This window comes from Leptosomus discolor, chromosome 1 (genome assembly GCF_034619465.1).
Source record: "Leptosomus discolor isolate bLepDis1 chromosome 1, bLepDis1.hap2, whole genome shotgun sequence".
Classification (NCBI taxonomy): Eukaryota; Metazoa; Chordata; class Aves; order Leptosomiformes; family Leptosomidae; genus Leptosomus; species Leptosomus discolor.
In genome coordinates this window covers 129,465,489-129,480,005 of record NC_141391.1, presented here as the reverse complement: position 1 = coordinate 129,480,005, position 14,517 = coordinate 129,465,489, and the positions used below count along the sequence as shown (strand labels likewise).

At 49.4% G+C, this 14,517-nt stretch overlaps 1 protein-coding gene across 2 annotated transcripts in view; it reads right to left on the bottom strand.

The window, feature by feature from the left end:
• Positions 1-8,828: 8,828 nt before the first annotated feature.
• The window catches only part of VANGL1 (VANGL planar cell polarity protein 1), a 31,048-nt gene continuing 25,359 nt past the window's right edge, over positions 8,829-14,517 (bottom strand). Inside the window, exons 5-8 of one of the 2 annotated variants that reach the window (XM_086464418.1) lie at positions 13,413-13,428; positions 12,658-12,790; positions 10,373-10,607; positions 8,829-9,117 (exon numbers count right to left, since the gene is read on the bottom strand). In XM_086464418.1, the coding sequence (XP_086320544.1) occupies positions 8,857-9,117; positions 10,373-10,607; positions 12,658-12,790; positions 13,413-13,428 (645 nt within the window). In that variant the 3' untranslated portion in view covers positions 8,829-8,856. The remainder of the gene's footprint in view (positions 9,118-10,372; positions 10,608-12,657; positions 12,791-13,412; positions 13,429-14,517) is intronic. The other variant, XM_086464413.1, reaches the window with a different exon arrangement.

The following is a 14,517-nucleotide window of genomic DNA, read 5'->3' as shown; positions in this document are numbered from 1 at the left end:
ATGGAAGGGGCAAGGGAGAGGGGGAAAAACAAGAAAAGAGCTTTCTGTCTGCTTGAAGTACTCTCCATTTCACCAGCAACATGTCAGCATAAACCAGTACACACGCTCACAGTAGGGCTGTAAAACTTGTTAACAGCATTTCAAAGCAACTCTGGTAATCTTGTTCATAGATAGTGATTTACACATATGCAATCACCGACTACACCATCCCTACCTGCAGCCCTATCTGCAAACATGTTATGTTCAGTGCTCTCTCTTCTCTCAGCACCTCCTGAACCAGCAGTGCATGGATGCACACATGAAAAGGGAATGGACACCCCTGTCCCAGCAGATTATCTGTCAGTACCGGAAAGGACTGTAACCTAAACCCATCACCTTCCTGGTCCAACATAAACTCAGGGGTGGTGTTGAAAGACAAATCAAAGTACTCTGCTTGGCCAACTCCCAGTACACTTTCCCTTCCTGCATGCTGTTCTGAGACACCACATCCTGCTGAGAGATCCCCTTCCCCCCACACCCACCCCACCTGCCCCAAGTTCCCCGGGCCCCTGGTAGCCCTCAAGTTCAATCCCTTCCTGTGCCTCCCAGGAGTTCAGATCTGGGGCTGAGACTGCAGGACCAGGGAGAAGCTGTTTTGGGGTTTGAAGCCCTGACCACCTCCACAGTCAGATGTTTCACTGGATTATTAATTTAGCCTACAATATTGTACAATGAGGTGCTGCTAGTGCTTCATGCTCTGGAGCCAATTGCCTAAGGTGACAAATTGCTTTCTTAACCCATTTGTTATGCTGACTCTGTGTGGCCCCTTTGCCCCATACCTCCCCACTGAATTCCTCAAAGCTGGTGTTTTATGACCATCCATAACTGTGAGGCCTAGTCCCATCACCTACTGGGGTCAAATGATCTTCTTATGTATTAAGCCACACTTCAGCACCCAAATGCTCTATCCCAGTGGTTGCTGCTGAGCTGTCACCGGGTAGCCACAGCCTTATGCCCATACAGTCTGGAATGGCACTGCAGGAGAGGCATCTCCTTCTCAAGTGGCCCTAGTCCGGTATGTGCCTCAGGCGGAAGGTGCTTACCTCTTGTTCAGCATGCCGGATCCCTCCAAGCATTGTTTGCCTCCATCCCCTTTCTGTCAGAGGTTTGGGTCGGTAATACTTAGCCCAACGTTGCACCTGAGGCTCCATCACACCTCAAAGACCCTTGCAGCTTCAGTGGAAGACTTGGCCAAACCAGAGCGGCACCCTCAGCTCTAATTTCTGCTGAGCTATGCACCACAGCCCCTTATGATTCAGATAGCTGAGCTCTGGGTGAAGGCCAAGGGAACTAGTCCCTCTAGCAAAGCCTGTTCCTTCCATCAGCTTCCACAACCCACAGCAGGAGAGAAAGTGCCACAAATGGCAGCAATTGGGTGTTGATTTGGTATCAGCACTAAGCCACAAATGAAACAGAGCATGCTGAACTCGTATGCAAAGACACAACTCTCACGGCTAAGAGCCTAGGATGAGGCTGACAAGCCCATTATCTTGCTTGTGCCAAATTCCTGCTTCTTGCACCTTCCCATGACACACCTGCAGACAGCTCCCACTGAGCCTTTACCTACACAGCTCCATTCCAGCAGGTCAGGTCTTCCTCTGAAGGGCAGGAGGGAACCGGCAATGGCTGCGAACCCCTCACAGGCTCTGCAGGGCAGTAGCAGTGTTTGTTTCCTTTCCCTGCCTATCTCCAGGAGCTGCGCTGCAAACAGCCCAGGGCTGGGCACAACCAAAGCACCAGCAGGATGAAGGGGACAGATCAAAAGCAGAGAGATCACGGGAGGGCAGGAGGCAGGACTGAGCACACCCCCATCCCACCCTTCCTGCTTCCTCCCAGGCCTTAGTTCAGTGCTCTGTAGCCTAAATACATCCATCTCCCCACAAGCAGAGAATTACCCATTTGGCTGTTTCTCTCCACCAGTGTTTGTATGTGTGCTGCTTATCTCTGCAACTGCTGCACTCATAGTCACTGCACAGCAGCATCCTGTGGATTTTTCCAGGAGTCGAAGTCACAGAGGAGATCTGCGGAGCAGGGCACAGCTGCGAGGCCAGGTACTCCCCAGGAAAGGGGGCTTTCCTGGAGAGCAGGTACCAAAGACTGTCTAGGTAAGGTGGCTGCTCCCACGTTTCCGCAGGCACAGCCGGTCGGTCTTTCCGAGCTCTGGGCACGCCGGTGATGGAAACTGGAGGTGGGGAAAGCCGCACCCAGAGGCACTGTTGAGGCGTGAGCCCAGCACATTGTTTTAGCAGAGCACAGGCTCACATCCACACAAACAAGGAGCACTGGCTTTTCTGCCTCTCCCCAGTCCTCCTCCCCACCAAGTCCAAATAAGGAACTCAGCAATGAATCCTGCACTTCATAATTTGTGTGCAAAGAGAAGACAGGAGGCAGAAAAACCTGTTCCCACTCCAGTTGTGGCCCCCCCAGCTGCATTTGCTCCCCCATCATTTGATATTTCAGGTGTTCAAAGCAGTCACCTACCAGCCTTTCTTCATGAGTGATAAATGACTTTGTATTTCACTGTGGCAGGGCAGATCAGAAAAGTCTAGAACGAGGGTGACAAAAAGACAGCCTCAAAAAGGTTAAACCACATGTTTGCAGGGCCCCTCCCAGCCACAGCTAAGGAATGCTTGAAGGCCAGAAAATGCTTTCTTTTTCACCTGAAAAGATAGGAGGAAGGAGTGGGACAATCAAATCTGGTTTCGGTTTATTTCCAGAATTTTACTGTACAAAATATGCAAAGTGTAAAACGGTTTTATGTTTCAGTTTAAAAACAACAAAACCCCATCCAGCTATAACTTAAGAGAACCCAGCTTGGAACAGAACAATTTACTAGGCTAGACCCACAGTGCATTAATGTCACAGACACCAGGAATTTGCTCACTTAAGTTCACAATTAGAAAAGAACAGAAAGACCATGTACCATTGCAGTTAAAGTCACATGTGCAAAGGGGGGGAGGGGAATGCTGGTTAGTGTCTATTAATTAGAAAACCTTGGCAAAACCCATCTTACTATACACAGCTTTGTGTAGAAAAAGAGTATTACACAGTGATCAAAAGAGGGTGAGGGAAGGGCGTTCGCTCCCACCCCTTTCCCCAAGACACAATAATGCAGAATCAAAGAAACAGGCACAGAACAGTGTAAGATTCCTTCACAGCTACGTCTGTGCAGGTAGCGAGCCACAGCATCCCCCCGTGCATGCAGGAGATACCCCAAGCATCGCTAGCGCTGGTGAGAGGTGCCCGGAAAGCAGCCAGAGGGAAGGATTCCCTCTCCGGGCAGAGCACAAACAGGGCAGGGCTGGCTGCCTGCTGCCCGCAGGGCTTCAGTAAGTTATGGGGATAAAAACCGCAGTCTCTTGGAGAGATGCAGAGGGGCAGATAACACCAGTTGTACCACTGGTGCGGTGGGGACCCGGCCCAGGAGTATCCCAAAGCGATCCACACTGGTCACAGAGCAGCTGTCAGAAACGGCAAATTTTGGTCATCATCTATCAGAGGCAGCGGCCTGAACGCAGGAGGATGCGTATTCCTGTAGGAGACTTCATGGCCCAAAGCCATCTCTTTTAGGAGAACAGAAATTTGGGGGGGTTTGGGGAGGGTAATTTTTTTTTCAAAACCAAACAGCTCAATCCCAAGAGCATTTCCTTCTTAACACAGTTTAAACACTGAACCACAAAGCCTGGCTTTAGACATGTACAATCACACATTTATAAGGGAAGAAGCACACAGAAACACACAAGCTGAATGAGAAAACAGACATCTGCGCACACATCTCGTGAACAGCTCTCATACGGCAAGGGAGAACTCAGCGCAACTGAAGAGCAGCGTCCAGGACCAGACTACAGCATTTTTGCAAAAGGCTGCAAGACCTTTGTTTTACCTAAGATAAGGCCAGATTTACAAGTTTTGGTAAGCAAGATGAAATTGGCTTGAATAGGTTTCCACATTCAGCACGGTATGGGTCTTTCCAGTTGCTTCAGCAGCACATCTCAAGACTGTTAAAAGCCACTGAGGCAGAACCAGCTTCAGAAACTGCTTCACCGCAGCTTTTGGCACGCTTGGCAACAGCGGGTTCCCAAAGCTTTGCGTGCAGACCCCCAACCCAAAGGAAAAGGTTAAGAGGCTCCGTGAGAGCTGGGATTTGTTCACATGTGCCCTAAACTTGCACCTTATCGTGAGCTGCCCCAAGCTCCAAACTGTGACCCCAGCACCTCCCATCCCAGTGGATACTTGTTCTGCCTCACTAGGGAACTTCAGGGGTAAAAAAAAAGCACAGGGAGGGGAAGATGGAAGCTGGACTGACTGAAACTGCTGGCAGGAAAATATTTAGAAGCAGAAGTCAGAGGAATAGCTGGCAGAAGCTGAAGTCAGATCTTGCTTTCTCTCCAATATCCGTCTTCAGGGGGGATTGCTCTTGGAGGCACCCAGGACAGCCCCAGAAGCAGGAGCTGATGTCGTTCTGTGAGCAAGCTGCATCATGCCACCTTTTCATGCACTGTGCAACTCTCCCCAGCTACCCTGCTGCCTACAGGGGTGCGTGGGTGGCAACGTCTCCCCTCTGTAGGGTGGAAACTGGCGGTTGCAAGCAGCACCCCCTGCCTCCCCAAGCTGACCATAGTGGCTCAGTCAGGGACTGGTACACTATGGAGGAGAGTGCTAGAATGCTTACACTTCAGAGAGCGCTGCCTGCTCTGCTCCCGTGAGCGTGAAAGGAGTCAGACCTGGGGCAGCCCCACAGAGCCTACACACAGATGGCTGCAGCAATGAAAGGCTAACCGATGGGCTAACAACCTTTGCCCAGGCCTAGTTACAGGACTGGCAAAGTATTAAGGGTCTAATAGCTGTCCCTACACTCCTAGAAGCTGCAAGAAATCTGAATCTTTCACTCTTTAGCCATGAAAGAGAAAGTCAGCCTTCATGGAAACCCACAGCCATTTCCATCTGCTCCAGAACAGTTGAAAGTCTTAGCTGCATCTGGTTTTGGAAGATCTCAGCATGGCTTTAGATTTAGGTTGTAACAAATCTGAGAGCAAAAGAGAAAAGTCTCTAAAGTATCCAAGCAGCATACTTGAGAGTCACAGGAAAAACACCAACATGGAAGAGAGGAGTGGGGTAACACCACTCCTGGCTAGACAACACAGCATGCTATCGAATGGTTCAGCCTTCAGTGAAGGATGTCCAGTGGAAGGACCTCCTCTGAGGGGGACATTGTCCACTTTGCCACAAACAGGGCTGTCTCAAACCACTTCAATTCTAGAAAAAACAATTCCCAGCCAGGTACAAACATCCAGGCTGGGAGAAAGCAGGGAGAATACGTGCAAGGAGACGGTGCAGGATAGGAGAGGCATTTGGAGGAAAACAGACTGCGCTTGGCTGGCAAACCCTACAAGCCTTTTTTATGCTCAACTCTTGGCAAGCTCTGCAGAAGCAAGGACTGCAGGATTTGGATCAGAGCTTCATTCCCCGTGACTCGATTCTTACTCATCAGCTGGCTATAAACAGAGTTGAACAAAACCAGTCTGCTGTCACCGCTCAGTATTTTTATAGAGAGTCTGAATTCCTATAGATGCCACCGATCCATCTGTGGATCTCAAAGCACTTGATGACAAGTTGAGTTTAGCCTCACAACATGACAGTGGTCCCCTGATTTTGCACAGAAAGGGAAAACCAAGAGAGAACCTGAAAAATAAAATGTCATTAAAAAAAAAAACCCAGACAACAAAACCAGGGAATGCTTGGGAGTCACGATCCCCCTTTTAGACTGTCCTCACCCCTAAGCAGGTTGCATCTCTCTAAAGAGACCATTTAGAGGCCAGGTTGTCTCCTTCAAATTTCATCAGGCAAAGCATTCATGCCGCTGACACAGGGAGGAGCGTTTAATGTAGGATTTGGCCCCCATTGAGAGTGTCCTTTTCAGTGGCAGGCAGAAAAGGCAGCGCTGAACCACAACACACAGAAGAGGAAGCAGACCCAGAGCGAGCACACACTGCTTCCGTCTGGTTCTCCATGTGCTCAACGATTTAACGCAATTAAGACATGAGTTTCCTGAGCAGATACTGTCAGACAACCCCCTTGTGGGGGAGGGAAAAGGAAAGGGGAAGGAAATCCTGGGAAAGTAATAAAGTTTTGCAGAGGTGCCTGTGACAAGGTGCTCTCACACACATGGCACACCCACGCCCCCAGCAAAGTGGTTCTTGTTCTGGTTTCACAGAAATGAGCCAGTTCAGCCACAGGCAGTAGCCTCCACACAAGCCTAAGTGCTCCATAGTCTCCCAAGCTACTCCCCGTCTCTCCCACCTTGCTGGTTACGCACACCATAAAAGCCAGATACATGCAACTTCAGGACAGCCAAGTGTGAGATACGATATGCTTCCCTTCCTTTTAAATAGGAAAAAAAAAAAAAGGAATAAACCAATCTATTTTTTTCCAAATTAAAACACTGAGAAGGCCACAGTCAATAAAGGATCCCCCAGACAGACTACCAGAAAGCCTGACCTTGAAAGAAACCCAAACGCTAAGTTTAGGTAAAAGAAAACTACCTACTTACTTGCATCCTCTAAGGGACATGGGCCTGATCCTGTCACATACCGTGCCGTCTAGGTTCTTCACAACCACATCTGGTACATTACATGGAGAAGACAGGATCCAGGTTACTACCATGCACTTGTAAGAAAGGTGCAGGATACTGCAGGATGGGGAAACACCACTCTGGACCCTCGCTCACCAGGGCGCTCCCAAAGCGACTACTGTCAGGTGCTGTTGGACATGCAGCTCCGGTGCTGCTGAAGCTGGAAGAGGCTGGACCCCCCTGCCCCCTCCCCAGCACCCCTGCTTAAGGTGGCTGCTCCCTCCCACCAGCTTGTGGCAGGCACCGGCCATCCCACACTAGCCATGCCACGCAGGACTAGCAGAGCGCTGCTCTTAGCTGGGCCACCTCACGCTGATGGGAGCACGGAGGTGGCCCCACGAGCTGCTGGTGGGAGCGCAGGGAAGGCCAAAGAGGACAGGAGGGGCTTTCACAGCCCCCCTGAGAAGACTATGCACCCTGGCAATGAAAGGCACTGGCTTATGTATGTTGCTGAACTGGGGTCCTCTTTGTTAAGACATCCATGTGGAGGGTAGGTCAGATCCTGCCTGATAAGAGATATTTGCACAGCAGAAGACTGGGCAGAATGAATCAAGCATTTGCATTCACACACATAAATCCACCTCTACAGCGCTGGGGGTGGGGTTGTCTCTGAGGGGCCTGACTGAACGCAGGTCACTGCCAGCCTTGGAGCTGGCCCCAGAGTCACGCGATGCCCTGTGCTGGCAATCAGACTTCAGACACTGCTTTAGGCTCATTGTTAAAAACAAACCTTCCAAAACCCCATAACACTCAGGTGACACTAAAATCGCACACGAAAGCTGCACTGATGGGCAAAGGCAGCCTTACAAACAAAACTGCACCTCTCGGGAGCAGATACCAGCACTAAGCAGAAACTCCTGCAGTACAGAAAGGCCAAGAAAGGCAGGCAGATTTTCAACATTCAGGCATAGTTTGGTATTTTGTAGATATAGCTGAAGGCGTACGGTGGGGAAGGACACAATGCAGTGTTTCCAGAGCACAGCAGTTCTCCAAAGCAAGTGCACGTGGCAGAAGTCAGCCCCCTTCCCTGGCTCCTCTCCTTAAGGAGGGAAGGGCTTTTGCCCGTCTTTCCTCCAGAAGCACTTGAAGCTGGCTAGAGAGGGAGGGGCGCATTCCTGCCTGCACCCCCCCTTCCCCTCAAAGAGGCTGTCAGACATAGGGAGGGTCTGTGATTTATCTGAGGAGCCGCCAGCTACTTACCTACCCCGGTCCCAGTGCAAATACACAGCCCTTGCAGGTGCAAAAGGAAGTGGCAGTAAGGCAGATCCCGAGGGCACCATGGCTGGAGAAACACATTTGGAAAGCCATACAGAAGGGGACAGAAATGGGGAGCCTTGGGAGTGCCCAACAAAGATGCGGGCAAGCAGGAGTGAGGGAAGCAGGTGAGAGATAACAGGGAGCTGTGTCACAGAGAACAGTTTCACTACCAAGCGGTGGTAAAAAAAAAAAAAAAAAACCCAAACAAAAAACCAAACCACAAACAAAAACCCCCTAAAATTTGAAGAGCTGCAAGATGGGCTGATCCAGTTCAAGACAAGCAACTTGAGACACAGAGCAAAACCATCCCACTATGCTCATGCAGGTCCAGCACTGAAAGAAGAGGGCACATGGAGAGGAGGAAAAGAATAAAAGTCTTCAGTTTCCAGATTAGGTGCCTCACAGAAGCAGCCTGCTCCCACACCCACCCTTTGATACCCTCTCTCCTCCCCGAGCGAACAGGGACTGCCTCACACCCGTGCAAGCAAGTTTCTGTACCTGAGAGATGAGCAACACTCTCAGAAACAGCCACAGGTAGCACAAGCAGAGACGCAGAAGCGCAGGCGCGCACACAGCGTAAGGCAGCGCTCCAACAAAAATACCGACATTGCAATCGTGCGGAGAAAGAGAGAGCGTGAGATTTACAGTACGCCTGGAAACGGGGCGGGGGGGGTGGGGTGTGGAAGAAAAAAAATCTGTTCTGTCTCCAAGGCTGAGCTAACTGAGCCAAGTCACCCTGTTGCCTCTTAAGATATTTCTTTCTAGATAAGATATCGCAACTCCCCCCCTCCCCTTTCCAAATAAAGTGCAGATGGTCAAATATTACTGGTCCATCATCTGCCAGTTTCAGTCAGCATTGGGGAAATTAAACCCAAAAGCACAATATTGAAAAAAAAAAAAATCCCCCAACAACCCACCCTCAAAATCCCTTAGACTGAAGTCTCAGACTGTAAGCGGAGGACAAATTTATGAGATTTAGGGTCTATGAACTCTTCTGAGAGTTTGATGAAGGGGATTTTCTTCACATTAACAACAAGGCTGAAGTCCAAGCACTTGAGGACAAACACAATGCCGTCTTGTAACCCGCTTGTGACCGCTTCCTCGCTGATGAGTGTCCACTGCTTGGAGAACCAGCGATCCCTGTCGTACTGGAGGGTTGGGCCTGGGTTGAGGTAACGCTCCAGGAATGCCTGCCGAGAAAGGAACACGCATTAGCGCCAGCCCCACGACTGGCTCTGTGTCGATGCTCCCTTCCCATCCCCAAATACAGCTCCGTGAGCATGGGCTTGCCACACTGTAAATGTGCCACACAGCTTCCACACTTCAGGAGGCATTCTCTCCCCGCTCCTTCTGAGCTTTTCAGACCCCAGAAGACACAGCCACCGAGATCCTCTTTTACTCCATCCCAGCTAGCTTGTGAAGTTATAGCCCCGACTTCTGCTGTCAGCACTGCCATCCGGCAGCAGTTCAGTAAAGATAATTTCTCTCCTATCAGCCCCATAACTCATCCCAAAATTGCAGTCCCAGACAGGCAGATGAGATAGCTGTCCCTCCCTTCTTCAGGCCAAGCTAAGGTGGAAAGCAGAGGTTTCCATATTTCCAGCCTGACTGAGGCTACATAACTGAAAACAGAACAGGGAACGCTGTTTGACATCGCTTGTGTTTTACAGTCTCCTTTGCAATCTTAATGGCAGCAGAAGTCCCCCTTGCATATCTGGGCAAGATCCCAGGTGGATCCCAGTGAGAGAGTGCTAAGCCCCATCTCTTGACAGCATTTCTGCTCTTAGCATAGTAAGTCCTGGGTAAATGCCTGGGAGCAAATTCTCACATTTCTAACCCTTCTCTAGGATTGTGCGGTGTTCTTAGAGGGGAAGGTAGAGAGTGGGAAAGGGATTGTGTGACCTGTTTTCCTCATCATTCAGTCCCTGCCTGTGCCTGCAAGTCAACAGTCACAGTCAGGGCATGAAGCAGCAAACTGACATTTGACCAAGTGGCCCACAAATTAGAAACACTGAGACACACAGGGATTTAGGTGATAATTAGAAGCAGTCCAAAATGCAGCACTGCAGAGGGGACCAAAAAAACCCAAAACAGCCTTTGCCGGTTGCCACCTGCATCGTGCTGCTATCACGAGCCAGCTGGGAGAATTCCCTGTGACCGAAGGCCACTGTCTCAAACGCTTCTTTGGTACTCCCTTTGCCAAACTGGATGTGAGCACAATTATCTTATAGGCACTTTCAGATAAAAAGAGACAGAAGACGCTGTAAGGAAACATTGCTTCCCTTTAAGACCTGATGCAACCTACAATGCACCGATCGTATCACAGACAGCAACTACGAAAACCTCCACTCACCTCCCTTGACAATTTTCTGTTCTGTGGGCACACACAGAGATGTGCCATCCCTTTCTCCCTTCTTCCTGCACCAATACTAGAGAATGCATTACCTTTGGTGTCATGTTATTGGTGATGCAGAAGGACAAGTGTTGCAAGATGCTCTCCATGCTGTGGTACTGCTGCTGGCGGGTGGTGCGAAGGTACTTCTGCAAAGCTCTTGCCATGGAGGGGAAGATTGCCTGGGCTGCTTCTCGGGGGTCCATCATCTCTCCTGGAGCTTTCTGCTGTTCCTCTGCTTGGAGGCGTTTGATGTGAGTGAAAGCCTCCTCTACTGCAACCACAAGCCTGCAGAAGGAAAATCAGGACAGCAAGAGTCATAACAAGAGAGGTGGGATGGGTCTGTGGTTAAGGCAGAGCCTGGGAGTCAGGATTTACAAGCTTCTACTCCCATTTCTGCTACTGAGTCACTGCCTGCCATCATACAATTTACACAAAATCTTTTCTACTGACAGTTTGAGGGGTAGCCAGCAGCTTTTCTTTCCTTGCCCAAGCCATCCAGCAATTGAGGGTCATAAACCAGGATTAAGACGTTAAAAGCCTGAGTGTCATACTTGGTTCTGCCAGCACAGCATAAACATCAGCTACATGACTCAAACAAGACGCAGCTGCCCTTGAGTTTAACGCACGTCTTTGAAAACAACGGTTCTTGCATACAGTACTGCACTGTGAAGCATAAGGACAGGCAAGCAGTCAGGAACAGGCTGGCTATAAACTAGCATGACCCAGGACACAGACTGCTCTGAGACCCTCTGTGCTCACAAGCTGCAATCTGCTCCGATTTACACCAACTGCATACAGAACTTGTGCTGCTGAATGATTGCTCTGCACCCCTCTACTGAACAGTGATCAGGCTCCCGTCTTCACTCCTAACACTGCGGCTGGAGACATCCTCTGCAAACCATTCCTGTGTTGGCACAGGTGAGCAAACAGCAAGACCACACCATAAAAAGGCAAACCAATGTCATACAACACTTGGAAGTTAGCCCAGTACTAAGTGCAATTAGTGAGGAAAAAGCAATGATAATGGAATAGCCACCCAACAAAACTCTTTTGCCCCTCCAGACAGGACTTGTTTCACACTAGATTTCCACTCAAGTCATCAACTACTGTCCACGCTGGCCTCAATACCCAAAGCATCTTAAAGCCAGGGAAAGCTGCCTCACGACAAGCAGAGCTATAGCATACCACATTCAGACTATATATGAGGAACAGCACGAGAAGCCTGGATCCCCACCCATTTTATTTAATTTGACTTGGGGGAGGTGGGGGTGGAAATCAGTTTCTAATCTCCTCATGTCTTTTTGTTGCAGCTCTGACCTTCCTCCTTTGAAACATCTGGCCTGATCTTCTAGTAACTGATAGTTTTCCTCTGACTAAGCAGCTGCTCTAACCAAACTCAGCAAGCAAGAGAGATGTGCCCGAGTTAGGATGCTACACTGCATGGAAAGGAAAGTTTAAGTTCCTGTTGCTCCAAGGCTGGAAGAGAGCCCAAAAGACAGCAGCTATAGAGTACAGATCAGACTGAAGCAGGCTAGTGGGGGGACACTGTGCCAGCACTTTCCCAATAGAATATAAACTGCCAAAAGAAAACATAAAACAAGCCAGCTCCTTCCAGTTATGGCACACTCCTTCCAAAAACACTTCAGTTGAGGGGTGCCTGTCCGTAAGTAACTTGCCTCAAACTGCTACATATGTCAACTACAAACTGTAATTCGGCTCCAGAGCAAATAGAGGCACTATCTCGGGTCACCTCAACAAAACATCAACTCTGCACCCTAAGCCTGACATACCTATGTTCCAAAATAAAAGTGTAACCACTTTTGGTCATGTCTTTCCTCCCCAATTCATTGAAAAGGGCAGTCAAACTGCTCCTTTTAATAGTCTGCAAACACAAATATCCTCCTCACCCATGAGCAGGCAATACCAAGCGCTCCAATCATCCTGTTCCTGGATTACTTGAGCAGAGACGACAAGCCTGGGCATGGGGGAAAATAATGGGATTTCCTACAGCACGTAACTACAGATTTGTGAAGCACTGGACTGTTCCCTAATCCATGACATTGCATTAGCTTATCTGCATAATATACATAAGCTCTGCTTTATGCATGTTCTTCAGATAATTCCAGTTGCAAGCTGCCACCATCCCTTATGCATCTGGGTTTTATACACTTTTTTGCTGTGACAGATTTACAGCCAACCCCCAGCCCTTAATCATGGGTTCCGTCCCTGTCTCCACACCACACCACACCCCACCCCCCGCCCCACCTCTTGGCAAGCCCCACGTAACTGAGCCTGGCTGCACCGAAGAGCTGCACCCGGGAAGGGATGGCTTTACCTTGCACGGCGTTTTTTCACTCGGCGCTCATGGTCAGCCTCTTCGTAGTAGAGCTCGTTGTGACTGGAGTCCCTGCGACGGGCTGCAGCTGCAATCATGGCACGGGACTGCCCCGACGCGTTGTTACCTGGTCCTTCAGGAGGCGAGGACGAGCAAAAAGGAGATGAGAAAGGTGGCGTTACTGCCATAGGACTAGGGCTGGGATAGACCAGCACCCCACAGCATCTGTCACAAGTGCTCTGTGGCTCCGGTCTTCCCAGCCGAAGCTATAAACCCTTCCCTGGTCTGCAGGAGCTCTGGCAGAAACCCTGCTAAGCAGCACGGGCTTAGAGAGGGGGCTTTGGCACATGGACAAGGGAAGTTAGTTGGGATGAAGGATCTCACATAACATACACAAAAGCAGAGGTGAGGTGCACATGCCAAGGATGCAACTTACCACCCATTATATATGTTTTCAGTTTGAAGGCAAGGGCAGCTGGAACACACCACATTTCAGCAAAAAGACAGTGTGAGAGGCACAAGTAGGAAGGAGTTGGAAAGAGGAGAAAGACAAACACAAGAACATCATGAGACATGGAGATGAATGAACAAAAGCCAAACTCCAGACAGTACACGCAGGGAGGAAAAACAGGATGCAGAGGCAGCAGGGTCATCTTTAGACAAAGCACAGCGTTTTCCAGAATGGCAGATGCTGTCAGAGCAGTAGTCCTGCAATAGAGTAGGCTGGGGTCTATATGTGTGCCTTCTCATGGCACTCTGAGCAGCACCTGCCTTTACAGCTTCTGTTGCTGTTAACAGATCCTACACAGCTACAGGAACAGGGAAGTTGCAATCTGCTCTGTAACACCCAGTCAAGTGACAGAGCTTTCTACTACAAGACCTTAACTAGTGACTTTAAAATACAACCGTAGGTTCTGTAGCTCACCCATGAAGGTCACAGCTCTGGCTGTTTGGGCAGAGAGAGGAAAAAATGTTGCCCCAGAAGAGTCTACTAACCCTGCTATCTAGATAGAGGATAGAGATGGGTCTACCCAGAGGGGAAAAAAGGAGAAGTCTAGGACTGCCTCCAAACCACCAAGAACTGCTTTTCTGACTAACAGCTCCGAAAGCCCACACTCTCAACTGGCAGTGGTTAAGGCAAATCAATTACACCAACATGCTTAAAATTGTTCTGCTCATGTAAGGGCAACTTTTTAATTTTTTCCTAAAAAGCACAAACCAGATTCCAAGACAGAAGCCTGAAGCTCAGTGGCAGGAAGGACAAGCATTCACACAGACAGCTTCTTAAGAGTCTAAACACTTCAGACTTTGTTTGACAACCCTGAAATGGAGGATATGACTCAAGGGAGACACTAGCTCCCAAATTTGGGTTAGAATTGTAGTTTGCCTCGTTGACTATGCCTAGCAATGAAAACCCCGGTTTTGAAGATGAGCCTCCCCACTCTGTATAAAAGAGATTACAGCAAGATGGTTTTTGTTCCTGGTTGCTCCAGTATCAAATACAAAAGCTGCCAACAAATTAGGCTGCCTTAATAGCATTACTGTCTTTTCACATGGAGGGTGTAAAAGACTGTCAGGGTGCCAAGGTAAGCTGCAGCCAGAACTACATTCTGCTTCATAAAACGGATGGGAATCTTCTCAAGGACGTGCCTCTAAGCCTGAGATTTCCACGTCTGCAAAGGCAGTGGCACTGCACAATGAACAGCCTAGGGAACTGGTACTGCCCCAGAAGGGAAGGCACGAGCTTTCAGGCCCTGGCAGGCTCATGAGCTTGACCCTTGGAAAGGCCTGCCAGCCTCACTTGGAGCTTGCTTCTGGTTCCTTCTCTTCCAACAAAGTTTTGTGAGCTAGCAGCTCCTA